Source organism: Myotis lucifugus, unplaced genomic scaffold, assembly GCF_000147115.1.
Source record: "Myotis lucifugus unplaced genomic scaffold, Myoluc2.0 scaffold_38, whole genome shotgun sequence".
NCBI lineage: Eukaryota > Metazoa > Chordata > Mammalia > Chiroptera > Vespertilionidae > Myotis > Myotis lucifugus.
The window spans coordinates 887,803-904,957 of record NW_005871086.1 but is presented as its reverse complement, the minus strand read 5'-3'; the positions used below and the strand labels follow the sequence as shown (position 1 = coordinate 904,957).

The following is a 17,155-nucleotide window of genomic DNA, read 5'->3' as shown; positions in this document are numbered from 1 at the left end:
GCTATAGGCACTGGTATGTGACATAGAGCTTTCTAGGAGATAGCATTTTAAAGAATGAAGTTATGTTTGAAACTGGTATGCATGTCCCTCATCAGCCATTTCAGTCACCCAGACAGTGTGACCTGCTGTCATGAAGCAGCATCTTTGAAAACAAAGGACAGTAGTACATATATTCATCAAACCAGGACTTCAGCTACGATCAGCCCTTCGACTTCATGTGTAAAAAATGGGTCTGTATGACCCTCAAAAAATTGTCCTTTCTGTTTTGGGTTGCTCACTTCCTGTTGAGTCAGAGATTAATTTTATTTGCTCTAGTACAGCGATTTTCAACTGGTATGTTGCAAGAATTTTTAAAACATGCAATACCTGACTATTTAGTCAGGAGCACTGACCTCTTTTCCCTTAGATTGTCAAATTAAAAAGTGACAACCAACACAATAGCTGCCTGGTGTGAATGAATCAAAATTATACCTACTTATTTTGTCAGATTGACAAATAATATATTTTTTGGTGTACTGCAGAATTTTAGTATTTACTTTATGTGTGCCATGAGATGAAAAAGGTTGAAAATCGCTGCTCTAGTGAGTCAGCCCTGCCTTATTGCCATGGTCAAGGAGATTCACAGTTCATGAGTTTATAAGGCCAATCCCAGGAGTGACCGTCAGGTGGCAGGATCTAGCTAGCTGGTGTTGGTGAGCAATTCCCACTTCCACTCTTCCCCCTGTTTCACCCCTAATTAAACTCTTTTGCTAGAGAGAAGCAACTCTGAACACAAATGTCTTGAATATCCTGAATATTCGGGGAGTGGAAACAGAGAGGCTGTAGAAAATGTGGGGAAAGCACTGATTTTAGAGCCACATAGGTCTGGGTTTTCTTTTCTTGGTCAACAGAAGCAATGATCTGACACTATATGGCAATGCTTTCATTGTTGTGGCTCTGAAGGTTTTTGTTTGGTTTTTGTGTTGTTGTTTTTAAGCTCTATAAATCATACATTTATTTTCCACTGTCAAAAGTGCCAACAAGCCCTGACCGGTTTGGCTCAGTGGATAGAGCGTCGGCCTGCGGACTCAAGGGTCCCAGGTTCGATTCCAGTCAGGGGCATGTACCTTGGTTGTGGGCACCTACCCACTAGGGAGTGTGCAGGAGGCAGCTGATCGATGTTTCTAACTCTCTATCCCTCTCCTTTCCTCTCTGTAAAAAATCAATAAAATATATTTTTTTAAAAGTGCCAACAAAATGAGTCTGCAATTAGAGAGGACAGAAAACTAGCAGCAGCTATTGATAAGACAGACACAGTATCAATGATACATGCATGATGATGGAATATATCACCAAGGCCTAGTTTTTAGGTTGTGCATAGAAACAGCAAGGGAAAAAAGACAATCCAAGTTCTCCTTTGTGGAGATTGTGTTGTTGAGATTTATTTTATCAGTTAATTCCACAAAACTGGGAAACATCTTCATTTCCTATACCCATTTCATTTCATTTATTCATTCCCTCATTTTGTTTATTAGTTTACTCAACCAGTATATACTATCTTCAGAACCCTTTGGCTGGATACTCTAATTTTTATTTTGTGAGTTTTTTATAGGATTAACAAGATTTCCAAAAAGACTTGATTTTAATACCATAAAAAAATATAGCCCCATGAGTGAAAAGATCAAATAATTAAGAAATATACATGGCCAGTTTTTCAAATAGCCATGGGGTGTCATGTAAGCATAGGGAATATAGTCAATAGCATTGTAATAACTATGTATGGTGTCAAATGGGTACTAGCCTTATGGAGAGACCACTTTGTAAGATATATAAATGTCTAATCACTATGTGGTACACCAGAACTAATATAATATTACTAGTGGCCCAGTGCATGAAATTCATGCACATTAAAAGGGAATTAATTAGAGGAAATATTTTAATATTGCTATTTGCCCTTTCTCTATAATAGAAGTGTCAGAGATGAAAGAAAATTAGTAAAATGTATATAAAATAATATATAAATTTATTAATAAATAAACAATAACAAAATGATATAATAACACCAAGACATGATATTAAAAAAACAAAAACATGATATAAAAACAACAGTGATACAAAAATGACTGATAAATTGACTAAACTTATTCTAATATCTCTCTTATACCACATTAAGAGTGAAAACACTTTCAGAGTGCTTGACTAATTTCCCTTGTGATGTAGTATTTACAACTTTAACTTTAACGTCACATGCTCTTTGAACTCAAGAGAAAGCAACATATAACTGACCATATCCAAAAACATGGGTTCAGGTAGGAATATTCCTACTCTGTCTAGAGTTTGTCCTTGTGATTTATTAATAGTCATCGCAAATTCTGGCACCACGGGGAACTGTTGTTGAATTAATTTAAATGGGGGGTCAGTGTCAGATGGGGACAAATCAATTTTTGGAATCAGAACAACCCCTCCCTCTGCAGATCCTGTTAATACATCAGCTTCAATAATGTTAGGTCGTAATCTTTTGATAATAAATCTAGTAACGTTACAAAGACCCCATTTACTATTAAGATTTCTCAGTAGCATGATGATTGCACCCACTTTCAATTTTAATTTATGACACGGCATTCCCAAAGGAGTGATACTATTAAGAAATTCAATGGGAAAATTTTCCTTTTCAGCATCTGTTGAATCAATGGAATCATCACTCAATTATGTGTGAAAATCTCCATCAAATATATCCAAAATTTTTTCATTTTATTTTTGAATGTGCTCATTTTTTGGGTAAAGAATTGCACATTTAGATATCTTTTTAATATTATCTATAGATATACTATTTCCAATGGTAGCTTCAATAATAGATCCATTACAAATCATTTCACAGGGGATTTCAATAATATACATTCCTAAATGAAAACTGCTATCAAGTTTGCCATCTCCAAGTTTTACTAACCATTCACTATAAGTAGAATCCTCTGATCTCATATTTGTTTTAAGAGACAACTTTCTGAAACATCCCCAAACATTAGAGTACTTTAAACTCGTTTGTACTATGGCTGATTACATTGCATGTGGTACAATACTGAGACATTGTCGAAAATCCCCTCCAAGAAGGAGAACTTTCTCACCAAATGCAACATTCAGATTCATAATTTCTCTTAGTAATCTGTCTATGGCATTTATAGCATGTCTGGATACCATGGTGCATTCATCAATAATGAGACATTTGGCCTTTTTAATGGTTTTAGCAACTTCACTCTTTATATCGAGTCTAGAAATTGAAGTTTCATTTAATGGAATTGGTAATTTATATTGGAAATGAAAGGTTCTTCCACCAAGAAGTAAATTTGCAGCAACTCCTATAGACACTGTGGGTAAAACAGTACCACCACGACCTCTAATATAATGTATTAAAACTTTATAAAGGTATGTTTTTCCACGACCACCTGGACCATCCAAGAAAAAGCATTTGGGGTGTACAGTTTGATCTTTGATGGTTGAAGTTATAGTCTGAAAGGCTGCCAACTGTTCATCATTCAGAGAATTTATCAAAACCCCTGCCTGTCACCCTAAACGGTTTGGCTTAGTGGATGGAGGGTCAGCCTGCGCACTGAAAGATCCCAAGTTCGATTCCGGTCAAGGGCATGTACCTTGGTTGCAGGCACATCCCCAGTAGGAGGTGTGCAGGAGGCAGCTGATTGATGTTTCTCTCTCATCAATGTTTTTAGCTCTCTATCCCTCTCCCTTCATCTCAGTAAAAAATCAATAAAATATATTTTTTAAAAAACCTCTGCTTGTTGTTGCTCATATGATTCATCACTTGTATTTGTAGTCATTAATAAAAGATAGGCCAGAAATTTGAAATGTGAACATTTCATTCCATGTAATGTGAATACCTCTTGAATTTCATTATGTGCATGCATTACACAGTTTATACAGGCACCTTCACTTTGGTGTAATTTCCAACAAAAATCTTCAATAAAATGAGACTTATTCTCATCCCATAATTTGTCTGCATCAGAAGGACAACCAAACACACGTATGTATGCAAAAAGTCCTTGCGCCCATCCCCGCCCACTAGCTCTTGCCTGCATGTGCCTCCGTCGGGAGCGGCCTGTGCCTCCAAGGCAGTGTGATGTTAGCGCTGGGCAGGCCTGCACACCCCTCTGCTGGGGGCAGAAGTCCCCGCCCCCGTCCCAGCCCATGAGCTCCTCTGTGCACATAGCCCATTGACCGGTCATGACTGGGACACTGTTAGGACCAATTAACATATTACCTCTTTATATATATAGATAGGTCAACTGTAATTGGAAAAAAAATACTTAATTTAAAAAAATAGACTCATGAAAGGAAAGGCTAACCCTAAATGTTACTCTATCCCTTTTCCACACCTTCCTCAATTTCCAGATGTCAGGAATTAAAACCAGTTCATAAACTCTCATTGGCATATCCTGTCTGTACAAACTTTTGGGAATCAGAGTCTCCAGGGAACCAAACACTCTCCAAAGATCACATGACTAGAAAATTTCCTCAAGAGACAGACAACTGCAGTTTCATTTAGATCTGCCTTTTCTCCCTTTTCACACCCTGACCATACAGGACACATACACCTGGACATCCAGCCCGTCAGTCTCTGCCCTGAGTCACTGTACTGGCTACTGCACCGTCTCTCTATAAGAGAAAAGCTCTTGCTTTCAGAGAAGATCATGTTTGCAAACTTTTTACTCTTGGGGATGCAGTGATGAGAAAAGTTGTGAGCAGAGAAGTGGGGAGGAAAGAGTACGCTGTAGAGTGGAGGAGATATCAGCTTGCCATTCTCAACACCTCTCTCTGGTGCCCATTTCTTACCTTCCTTTCTCCTACCTCTTGGTTTCTCTCCAGGCACCTCCAAGGCAGTGATGGCTCTCCTGAAGACCCTTTCATCGCTTCTGCTCTTGCTGCTGACCCTGTTGGGGCTGGGGCTGGTGCAGCCCTCCTATGGCCAGCCCATGTACAAACGATTCCTGCGGCAACATGTGGATCCTACAGTGACAGGTGGCGATGTTAAATACTGTAACTTGATGATGCAAAGACGGAGGATGACTCAGTTTCGTTGCAAGCAATTCAACACCTTCATCCATGAAGACATCTGGAACATTCGTAGCATCTGCAGCACCACCAACATCCAGTGCAAGAATGGCAAGATGAACTGCCATGAGGGTGTAATGAGTGTTACAGATTGCAGAGATACAGGAAGTTCCCCAGCCCCCAACTGCAGATATGGGGCCAGGGCCAGCACTAGGCGTGTTGTCATTGCCTGTGAGGGTAACCCCCCAGTGCCTGTGCACTTTGACGGCTAGATGCTACCCTGCAGGGGTTATGGCCCGTGGTTGGCCTTTAACTTACTCCTTGAATAGCAATGAGTAATGCATTTGAGCTGTCTCAGGTTCTGTCTTCTCTGGTTATGTCTACTTCTTTTTCTCTATATAACCAATTCTCTTAAATGTATCAAAGAGAAATGGAGGCATAAACTTAATTTGGGTGTGGGCTTTTCTATAATAAACTTTTCAGTAAATTCTTCTGCTTCCTTTTATAATACTGGTCAGCTTAACCCTCTCAACATCCTATCCTCTGGAATGTAATCATTATATGTATGATATAGCATTTCAAGTATTTTAAGGTGCTTCCATCTCAGTTATCTCATTTTAATACCATCACACCCTGTAATGTTGATGTCGCTACATATAAGGCCCAAAATTAAAGGATTTGCTGAAGAACATGAAGTTAGTGGAAAAGCTGAAGCAAAATAATCCACTTCAACTGGCTACTAATCCAGGACTTTTTCTACTTCATCACAAGGAGTGTTTTTGAAAGTATCTGCTTTCTGGTATTCCCAGCAGTCAGCTGTTGGGGGAAGCATTAAAAATTTGGAAATATGAACTGGCAAAATGAGAGCTCTGTCTGTAATTTGGCAACCTTGTTATGTTTGGGTCTAATAAGATTATGATACAAAGAATATTTTTTCTCTTCCCAAACTTTTCTATCACTGTAGCAAGTCAGAGTATTAACAATGCACTAGACTAGATCATTAAGACTCATTCACTCTACCTGACTGGAAAGACTTTTCATGTTTTCCATTTAATAAAGAACTCAAGCCCAGCCAGCATGGCTCAGTGGTTGAGCATCGACCTATGAGCCAGGAGATCAACAGTTCAATTCCTGGTCAGGGCACATGCCTGGTTGCAGGCCAGTCCCCCTTGTGGGGCATGCAGGAGGCAACCAATCAGTGATTCTCTCTCATCATTGATGTTTCTATTGCTCTTCCTCTCTGAAATCAATTAAAATATATTTTAAACAAAAACTTAAACTACAGATATCTGTGAAGATGGTGCTATTGTTCTTGTGTGGGATTTTTTTTTCTTCTACCCTCTTATTTTCTAGTTTATAAACATGCACCAACACCTTAATACCCTCAAAAACTGGCCCATGAAAAAAAGCCTATAGGATCTATGACCAGGACACAGAAACATCTGTGTTTTTACTAAAGACTATTCTCACACCACTCCCTTCTCCCTTTGAATGTTTTGAAACAAATTGGGGAGCAGAGATGTATGAAGACACCAGCAGCTAAAGAAGGGAAGTATGCATCTAAGAGTGTGTGCGCGCGCATGTGTATATGTGTGTGCGTTTGCGTGTGTGTGTGTGTGTGTGTGTGTGAGAGAGAGAGAGAGAGAGAGAGAAAGGATTAAACTGAAAATACTTAAATTATAGCAGATATACATTGTTTATATTTAAGGTGTGCAACCTGATTCAGTATACATATGCATTGTGAAAGAATCATTACAATCAAGCTAATGTGACTCCATTTTGGACTGTTTTCACCTCCATTCTTTTCAACACTACTGAACATCGTAGCTTAGCCCAGCCAGTTTCTACTGAATGCATATTTCTTTCACACCATTGTAAAGTCAAAAAAATCATAAGCATGAAAAATCATGAATAAAAGTGTGTGTCATGTTTGTTACGCCATGACACCAACAAAAACTTACTAAGTAACCAAATTTCACTTTCAGCCTTTTCCAGAGATGGAATTATAAACCACTTAATTTGGAATTTCCTGATCAGCACTGGTAAGGTAATCTGCCTGATATGACCCCCTGCCTTCCCCTGAATGAAGGTCTCCTGCTTAAAATAACCCAGTCTTTAAGTACATAGTCCCACTGTCTTTCTGCCTATAAAAACCTTCCATTTTGTACAACTCACCAAAGCACCTTTCTGGTTGCTAGAAGGCATGCTGCCCAATTCCTGAATTGCTTAATACAGCCAATTAGATCTCCAAACTTACTTGGTTGAATTTTGTTCTTTAACTCCTGCCCCCAGGGCCTTGCCATTCCTTTGTACCTAGAGGACTGTCTTTGATGTATGACCCCTTTGCTCCAGGCTCTTCTCAGAGTGACCCCCAGTGTTCTAGATGAGGAGATAAACAGGTGCACAGAGTAAGGCTGTCCCCTCTTCCTCCACCACTGCCAATCAGTTGGAACATTGCCCCTCCCACATCTATTCCTTTCTTCACTGCCTCAGACTTCTTATCTCTAAGAAAAGGGAAAGGACACTGACTCTGCCCTTTAGATTCACACACTAATCCCCACGGACCTGTGAAGGTGAGTATGGAATCTGAATAGGGCAAGTTAGAGTTAGAAGGGTTGGTACTGAGCATGGCTGGGGGAAGGCCCAGAAACAGTGGAAGGGGTTTGCTTGACCTTCTAGGTGGTAGAGTTGAGAATGCAGTGATCTGAATTTAACTCAGCATTAATCTAACTAATTCACACCTCCCTTCCTCCCCAATATTTTCAAGCATAATACATTGAAGCAGCTTAAATCTTGGTCTTCTCATCCTGTTTAGGCCTTTTGAACTAGGGATAGGTTGGCACAAATGAGAACCTGCCTATCCTTTGTTCTGTGCTTGATAGAGGACTAGAGATCCCCAAAAGTGCTGTCACACAAATCCCATTAGACTCTCACAGGTCATAAGGGAGCTACTATTAGGCTCATTTGAGGACACCAATTCTGAGATACTGAGAATCAGGTTAGAGTTTCTGTAGGGCCAGGTTAACTCCTTGTGCTAACCGAGGACAGGGAGCTGGTTTAAAGGGGAAACTTTTTCAAACATCTCTAGGCCCTGATTTTGACCAGAGTAGCTCCTGTGAGGGCAGTTTTGATCTTGGTATTTGGTTGCTTAGAACACTGTTTCAAAACTGCATTTTCTTTATGATGGTATTCTTAATGGCAAATCAAGATCATTCAGCATGATTTAGGAAAATGGCCTCAGAGAAGGCAAGTGGGCAGTCAGAAGTGCTACCATGTTTCAGGCAGGCATTGGGAAAGTGCTATGAGGAAGTCAAGATGAGATAAGCACCACTTGAAGAGTCAGTTTTAATTGCAGCCTGGGATTTCAGGGAGCCAAAGCTTCCTGCTTGGAAAATGTTTCCCAAGTCTACTCATCTTCTACATTCCTTTAAAGCAGTGGTTCTCAACCTGTGGGTCGCGACCCCTTTGGGAGTCGAACGACCCTTTCACAGGGGTCACCTAAAGACCATCGGAAAACACATACATAATTACATATTGTTTTTGTGATTAATCACTATGCTTTAATTATGTTCAATTTGTAACAATGAAATTGGGGGTCACCATAACATGAGGAACTGTATTAAAGGGTCGCGGCATTAGGAAGGTTGAGAACCACTGCTTTAAAGGGTGACAATCTTTTCTACTTCACAGACATAAAATTTAAAATAACATTCTCTTTCAGACACATTTTCTTATGAGAACCCATCTGGACTGTAAAACAGAGCTAGCTAGAGTGCTCCTTGTTTTGGGTGAAGAGGTGTTTGGAATTCTCAAAATAAACATCTATTTTCTACAATTTTGTGCTTGTCTCACTCGGGCTCTAGCATATTTTCAGTTCTTGAAAATGTTATTATCTAATGAGATTTATCATCTTCTAGTTTGGAACCAAATGGTAAAATTGAGCCTAAATATCTATAATGGAATTTTAAGGTGGAGCTCAGCTCAGGGCAGTGTTGCAATTATGTTTTCCTCTCTTCCATGTAGACCCACAGGTGATCCTGGTGACTGAGATGTCCTCCTCTCTGAAGGTCCCAGGTCCTCTCTTGCTCCTGCTGTTCCCCTTATGTGGGCTCCATGTACACAGCCAGAACCTTTCCTGGAGGGAATTCATGAAACAGCACCACCTGAGCACAAGCTGGGAATTCAATGAGTACAGATGCAATGATCTCATGAGAGAAAGAGAAGCTCCGAAAGACAGGAACGATCACATCTTCATCTATACCTTCTGGCACAAAATCGAGCACATATGCATCAGGAACTGGAGAGATCGCTACAGAAATGTATATATATGGGCCCAGTATCCCTTCAAAATAATCAAGTGTTACCGGAGGAATAACAAAAAGGGCTACAAAGAGCACAGGAGTTACAGCTACATTGAATTCCATTGTGGCATGAACGGGTTTGTTGATAGCATAGAGGACATCCGGCTGTTAGAGGTTATCAGTAGCCTCTAACCACATGCCCTGGTTTTAGTAGAGTGATGAGTGTTTCCCAAGTGGTGGGCCCTGCCCACATGAATAGCCCTTACTAATCACTACTTTGCATTTATGTGCCAATGTTTTCCAACCACTTAGAGTTATGTATCACATTGTTTCTTAATATTATAACTTTGCCTATGTTGGTTCTTTGCCTGGAATACCCTTCTGTTGTCATTTACCTGCTCTACCATTATATATATATATATATATATATATATATATATATATATATAAAATTCTTGCAAGGGGCTCGGCCCTCGCAGCCTCGGCTTTGTCCGGAAGGTCGTCCGACCGTCTGGTCTAATTAGAATATTATGCTTTTATTATTATCAATAATAATAATAGTATATATAATAATATATATACTGAATCATATGCTGAATCATATATGCATATATATGCATATATATCCTATATAATAAAGAGGTAATATGCAAATTGACCCCCACACCCTCACATTACAAGATGGCCGCCCCCACATTGTCACAAGATGGCTGGCAGGGGAGGGCAGTTGGGGGGGACCAGGCCTGTAGGGGAGGGCTGTTGGGGGCGATCGGGCTGGCAGGGGAGCAGTTAGGTATCAATCAGGCCAGCAAGGGAATGGTTAGGGGGTGATCAAGCTGGCAGGCAGAAGTGGTTACAGGCAATCAGGCAGGCAGGCAGGCGAGTGGTTAGGTGCCAACAGTCCCAGATTGTGAGAGGGATTTCCTAAACCGGCAGTCGGACATCCCCTGAGGGGTCCCAGATTGGAGAGGGTGCAGGCTGGACTGAGGGACAACCCCCCACCCCAGTGCACAAATTTCATGCACCAGGTATATATATATGATTCAGCTCACATGGCATCTCTTTTTCACTAACCCAGGAATTTTCCTGGTATTGATTTCTTATACCTACCCAAGCTGAATGATCCTCCCTTCACAATAAATTATATAATTCCAATGTGTGTGACATTTATATGTTATATGTGCAGAGTATGTGTGGTGATTGGTATAAGTATTATATATAGATTATACTTGGATGAGATTTTGCTGTGTGTAGTTTAAGGTGTTATATGTGTGTAATATGCTTATGCGTATGATGAGAATGTAAACGTTTATGTACTAGTTGGGGAAAAGTTGTGACCCAGCCAATGGTTGTGTTGACATGCTGAATTTCACTCAGCTTGGGAATGTGGGGATGGGCAGAGCTGATTTAGTATAACATGTACTATGGTCCTAGCTCATAGTGTGTGCTCTATCTACATTGGTCTTCTTCCTTTCCCATCTTTTGGCTTGGTACTTTCTTTTTGACTTAGATAAAATCAACATCACAAGTGCCCATCAATCATCTCTTCTCCCTGCCTTCAGAAGATAGAGATTTCTAATATAAAAACACAGGCTGTCATCAGTATGAAACCTATAAATTCCCAAAATTATAAAGAACCTTCCCCATTGGCTAAGGAATGATGGAGAATCCTACTGGACTCATTTATTAAGAATATCACTAAGGCCCGGCTGCTGTTGCTCAGTGGTTGATTGTGGACCCATGAACCATGAGTTCACTGTTCAATTCCTGCTCACATGCCAGTGTTTCAGGTTTGATTCCCAGTAGAGGGCCTGCATGAGGCAGCCAATCAATGATTCTCTATCATCATTGATGTTTCTATTTCTCTCTTACTTTCCCCTCCTCTCTCTCTAAAATCAATAAAAACATATTTTTAAAAAATATCTCTAAGGAAGCAAATGCAATTTAGCTGGGATAAGGCAGTAATTTCTTGAGAAATAATACACTCTGCAGAAGATATTAGCACAATTGAGTTTATCTGATAATAATCATTTTCACTTGACAGAGAAATAGTGTGGGGTTGGCAACTCTTCTCAGTAATGAGGCTCCAGACTTAAATTTTGTTGTAAGGAAGAGGAAGTAAGTTGGGGGATGAAATGTTGAGGACACAGTAAGTATAGTCCACTAGAATTCTGTTTGCTAAGTGAGGGAGAGAGATACAGAGTAAGAGAAATATTCGCTTCATGTAACTTTGCCTAAGGCAGGTATGGGGAGAAGACATACCAAACATTAAAGCATAGTACCTTGTGTTCTTTAGCCTCCTGTATTATGGAATGATTCCAGCCTTGAAACAATTACAGAAAGGGTCATGGTATTAACATTTCAACTAGGTGACTGCACACCTGCCTATAACTCAGATCTCAATGAATAATCAATAAATGTAGCTTGGTCATCATGTTTCAAGGACAGTTCCTCAGCTTTGCAGTTTTTCAGAGCACCTGGGGATGAGCAGACACCTGGGAGATGATGACCTATAGTATAGGTCGGCAAACTATAGGTCCACCGGTCGGCAAACTCATTAGTCAACAGAGCCAAATATAAACAGTACAACAATTGAAATTTCTTTTGAGAGCCAAATTTTTTAAACTTAAACTATATAGGTAGGTACATTGTCATTAACTTAATTAGGGTACTCCTAAGGCTTAGGAAGAGCCACACTCAAGAGGCCAAAGAGCCGCATGTGGCTCGCGAGCCTCAGTTTGCCGACCACAGACCTATACCAACCAAACTCACAAGAGACTAGTGTCAACCCAGTAGTTCTTCCTCAATGATCAGTTCACGTATGGAGAATACTGATTGTTTTTTCTCATTTGATAAATGCTGTTTCAAAATGTACTGGCATATTTTAGGGTGACCTATTCTGGTCTCCTATAGGGGAGTTTCACAAATACCTCATTTAAAAAATTCTTTAAAAGATGCTTTTATGAAAGGGTGAAAAGATGTTGGTTCAAAACAGGAAGAAAATATATTTAAGTGTATTTAGTATAAATAGCATGTGTTGTTGTTTCTTGAGCATTCTCATAACCACTTACCCCCATTTGGATAGCTGCATATTCACTTCCCTTAGGGAATTATCCTTTCCCTTTCCATGTGCAGTTTGGTGAGGCTGTCCATCCAGATTTCCAATGTCCTCTACAGAGCCAAGTGAGGATCATGAGAGTCAAGCAAAGCTAACTGGACACTCTTGTAGAAGACTAGAATATACCACCCTAATGTATGCCCCTTTGACTTAAGAATTATTCTGAGAAACAGCAGACAAAGGAGAAGTTCTGAAAGCAGAGTATAAGTTACTCATTTGTGAATTAAAAAAAGAGGGTCTATGGAGAGTAAACTCCTATGGTGATCTGATCATAAATTCCTAATTCGGCAGGTCATGGTGGGTAGTCAGCCACAGGCATTAACTGTTTAGTAAAAAGTCACTTATGTAAGCCCTGTCCATTTGTGTGTGTGTGCATCTACCTTTGAAATGAGCAGTAACACCCTCAAGAAGGCATATAATCTTGTTAACTATCCTGTAATCCAGAGGTCCTCAAACTACGGCCCACAGGTCACATGCGGCCTGCCAAAAACATTTATCTGGCCCGCAGGGTGTTTTTGCCACCGCTGCCTGTCCTGCTTAGCAGCCGACTCGTCCCGGGCCCGCAGTGCGCATGTGTGGAATGTCTGAGGGACAGTGAACTGGCCCCCTGTTTAAAAAGTTTGAGGACCCCTGTGTAATCCAATCACCACCTTGTTTTCTCTCACCTCTTCCTTATTTTTCTTTCTTAATTGCAAATGCATAAAGGAAGCTGCTATTCTCCAGATATTTGAGTTCTTGTTCCCTGCATATGTTGTCAATTTGGCTAAATAAAATAAAAATTCTCCACAGGTTTGGATGTTTATTTTGTAGACACTTTTGCAGGGTAATTTAGTTATATATATATATATATATATATATATATATATATATATATATATCCATATCCTACCTAATAAAAGAGAAACATGGTAATTAGCCATACCTCCGCTACCCTTCCCATTGGCTAATCAGGGCAATATGCAAATTAACTGCCAGCCAAGATGGCGGCTGGCAGCCAGGCAGCTTGAAGCGAACATGAGGCTTGCTTGCTTCAGTGACGGAGGACTCCAACGTTCCCCGCCTGCCGCTGCCGGCCTCTGAGCTTGCAGTTTGAAACATTGTAACAAATATAGAAGCTAAACAAAACCCCAGAAACCTGCTTTCAGCCAGCCAGGATCTCAGAGTTGGAGTTGAAATGGTGTTTCGATTATAGAACCCAAACAAACCAGATACCTGCTTTCAGCAGCCAAGGCTTCAGAGCTGGAGCCAAGCCTCAGAGCTAAAGCTGGCCCAGAATAAAAAAAAAAAAGAAAAAAAGGAGCAGTTGGGAGCTTCAGTCACCCGCCAACCTGAAAACAGCCCTCAGGCCCTCACCCAGACTGGCCAGGCACCCCAGTGGGGACCCCCGCCCTGAAGGGGGTGTGACCAGCTGCAAACAGCCATCAGCCTCTCACCCAGGCTGGCCAGGCACCCAGCGGGACCCCCACCCTGATCCAGGACACCCTTCAGGGCAAACCAGCCGGCCCCCACCCATGCACCAGGCCTCTATCCTATATAGTAAAAGGGTAATATGCCTCCCATCACCAGGATCAGCATGACAGGGGGCAGTGACCAAACCCCCTGATTGCCCTGCAGCTCTGTGTGTGACAGGGGGTGGGGCCAAAACCTCCCTATCCACCCTGCTCTGTTCCTGACAGGGTGAGGCGCCCCAACCCCCTGATCAGCCCTGCTCTGTGTGTGACAGGGTGCAGAGCCCCAACCCCCCCCTGATGGGCCCTGCTCTGTGAGTGACAGGGGATGGCACCACAACCTCCCCATCGACCCTGCCTTGAGTGTGACAGGGGGCGGTGCTCCGACCCCCAAATCGACCCTACCCTGAGCATGACTGAGGTTGGCATCGCAACCTCCCAATCTGCCCTGCTCTGTGCATGACAGGGGGCGGCACCCCAACTCCCCAATTAGCCCTGCTCTGAGCCTGACCAGGGGCTGCACCTAGGGATTGGGCCTGCCCTCTGCCACCTGGGAGCAGGCCTAAGCCAGCAGGTCGTTATCTCCCAAGGGGTCCCAGACTGCGAGAGGGCACAGGTCGGGCTGAGGGACCCGCTCCTCCCCCGCCCCGAGTGCACAAATTTTTGTGCACCGGGCCTCTAGTGTGTATATACATATATATATATATAATTTGTATTTGTAAGGTGCTGGGGTCCAATCCCAGCGGGTCCAGGGGTCCCCAAAGGTGTGGACGGAGTCGGCGAAGAAGGAATGACACGAAGACAGCCTTCAGTTGATCAGCAGCCTAGTCAGGACCTATAGCCAGGATTTCCAGCCAAAGTTCTGGTCGGAGCTCTGGTTAGGAACTGATGAGGTTCTGATGATTATTGTCTTGTTACATGCGTATTTATACCAGCTGATTTTAATCCTGTCAATTTCTATTACAAAGGTTAGGGCGTTTCTTATCTCCATTCCAGGGAGTCAAGATTATGTAGCTTAACTACCCGCCTGGCACTTAATTAAGGGGTTGTATCCCCTCCCTAACCTCAGGGAAAGATCCCCACCTGGGAAAACAACCTTTCTCGGAGAGGTGACCTTGGTTAAAACACATGGCGCTAAAGGGAGCAAACATATTAAGAACAGTATGCTATATATGCCAGGTCCGTTGAAACATATGCTGTGCAGATGTTTCTGTGTGTGTGTATATATATATATATATATATATATAATTTGTATTTGTAAGGGTGTTTCCCTCTCTGTACCAAGAAGAAAAAGATGACTCTAAGTCACAATAAACTCTTATTAATGGAGAATGCAAAGAGTTACATTTTAAAAAATCCTAGTTTACTGTGCTTTTTCTTTGTCACTGATGCTATTCCAGACCTATACTAGATATCAGCCCCTCCCTCAATCACTGACTAATTATGAACATCTCTACATCCCACCTAAGCATGAAGAAGCTACATAAGAATGAAATCAGCCTCCATCAACCCCAGTTTACAGAAACGTCAGCTAACAGGGAAGGGAGAAATGCTGGGCTGTTAGGCATATTTTCTACTTTTCCCCTGGGCTCAGTACTTTTCCATTTTACCCCATTTGGGGCTCCCACTCTCCCTGCGGTTTTCCTGTTATTCTCATTCCAGATTTTGCAAGATATGACTAATGGCTTCCAGTTTCCAGTAAACCACCTACACTCAGCCTCCCGCCAACAACCAGTCCAAACGGTTGCTCTGACCTCCACAGGAGATATAAATGTCCCACACTCCCTACTCTTGGTTGCTGACACTGACACATTGGTCTCAGCCTGCTGTGAGAGAATACAATAAAATTTCTTAAACTCTCTGGGCCTGGCTCCAGTCAACGCAAACCTAATAGCACCTGTCCATAACTTGCCTCTCCCACACTCTTCTTCCTTTATTTTAGCTGAAGATGGTATGTAACTCCAAGTTTTAGCAACATCTTTGAGTTACTCATCTTTGAGTTTTTCTCATGTGTGTATGAGATATCCATGCTAATAACTTGTTTGTTTTTCTCTTGTTAATCTGTCTTTTGTTACAGAGGCTTTATCTGAGAACCTAGAAGGACAAAAAACAAAGATTTTTTTTCTCCCCTACACTGTCCTCAGAGTCTGAATTTCAAGTAGTGATATAAGGTTTAAAAAAACAATTTGAAGTGGATTTATGTCCATTAATCCCTGATCCTCAGTTTACCTAAACTTATTGGGTTCCAGGTATTTCCAAAGACCAATTCTGCTATATTTTTTTCATATTGTAATTTCTCCCACATTCTTCCAATAAATCCCCACCCTACTCTCACCACCATTTACACTTTTTCCCCCTTAAGTTACCTCAAATTGCTTGTTTGATTGCAACCAAAACACTAATGAATAAAATTAATTTGCAACATTTGTGATCTTCATGATCACCAGCATGATTATGCCGTCCAAATTTTGGAATTTTTCATGTATACTAGATGCATATCCTACAAGAAATATCAACTTTCTTTAGTACAGCATATAATCTCTTCCATAATCGGTCTGCTCACCTCTATGGTCTCATCTCCTATCATTCACTTCACTTTTCTTTTAACAGCAGTCATACCTAGCCACATACAGATATAGGAATATACCATCACACATTTCAGCCACTGAAACTCTTTCCTTACTTATTGCTACTGTCCTGTGTTTATATCTCAATTTAGTTCCATGACTATTGAGAAGCCTGTAAGTTCCAATTCATGGTGATCCCTCCCACCTTTCAAAAAACAAAATTCAATGGAATAAATTTGAAGACCTAATTGGCTTTATTACACAATTCATAAATCTGGCAGCATCATATCTAGCAATTAGAAGGGTGCTCTGAGGGGTTGTACAAAATGGAAGGTTTATAGGAAGCAAGATGGGCAACAAAGCTAGTAATGAAAGAATTATTTTGGGTCTGGAACAACTTTTCTTTGGGAGAAGGAAAGGGGGAGGGATTTATTATGTAGAATAGAGGCCCAGTGCACGGATTCATGCACCAGTGGGGTCCCTCGGACTGGCCTGTGGGGAACAGGCCAAAACTGGCTCTCCAACATCCCCCAAGGGGTCCTGGATTGCGAGAGGGTGCAGGACAGGCCAAGGAACCCCACTGGTGCACAATTGGGGCCAGGGAGGAACACAGGAGGACTCCAGTGCGTGTTCAGCCCATCTCACCCAGTCCCGATCTGTCGGACCCCAGCAGCAAGCTAA

The 17,155-nt window shown here is 41.5% G+C and overlaps 2 protein-coding genes across 4 annotated transcripts in view; both read left to right on the top strand.

The window, feature by feature from the left end:
* The window catches only part of LOC106694322 (ribonuclease 4-like), a 73,394-nt gene extending 67,228 nt beyond the window's left edge, over nt 1-6,166 (top strand). For all 3 annotated transcript variants that reach the window (XM_023752878.1, XM_023752877.1, XM_006087432.3), the window contains exon 2: nt 4,855-6,166. In XM_023752878.1, the coding sequence (XP_023608646.1) occupies nt 4,872-5,312 (441 nt within the window). In that variant the 5' untranslated portion in view covers nt 4,855-4,871 and the 3' untranslated portion in view covers nt 5,313-6,166. The remainder of the gene's footprint in view (nt 1-4,854) is intronic.
* A 2,923-nt stretch (nt 6,167-9,089) lies between these two features.
* RAM1 (epididymal secretory protein E3-beta) lies at nt 9,090-9,533 on the top strand. The gene has a single exon (XM_023752844.1). The coding sequence runs from the start codon at nt 9,090-9,092 to the stop codon at nt 9,531-9,533; it is 444 nt and encodes a 147-aa protein (XP_023608612.1).
* Nucleotides 9,534-17,155: the final 7,622 nt, after the last annotated feature.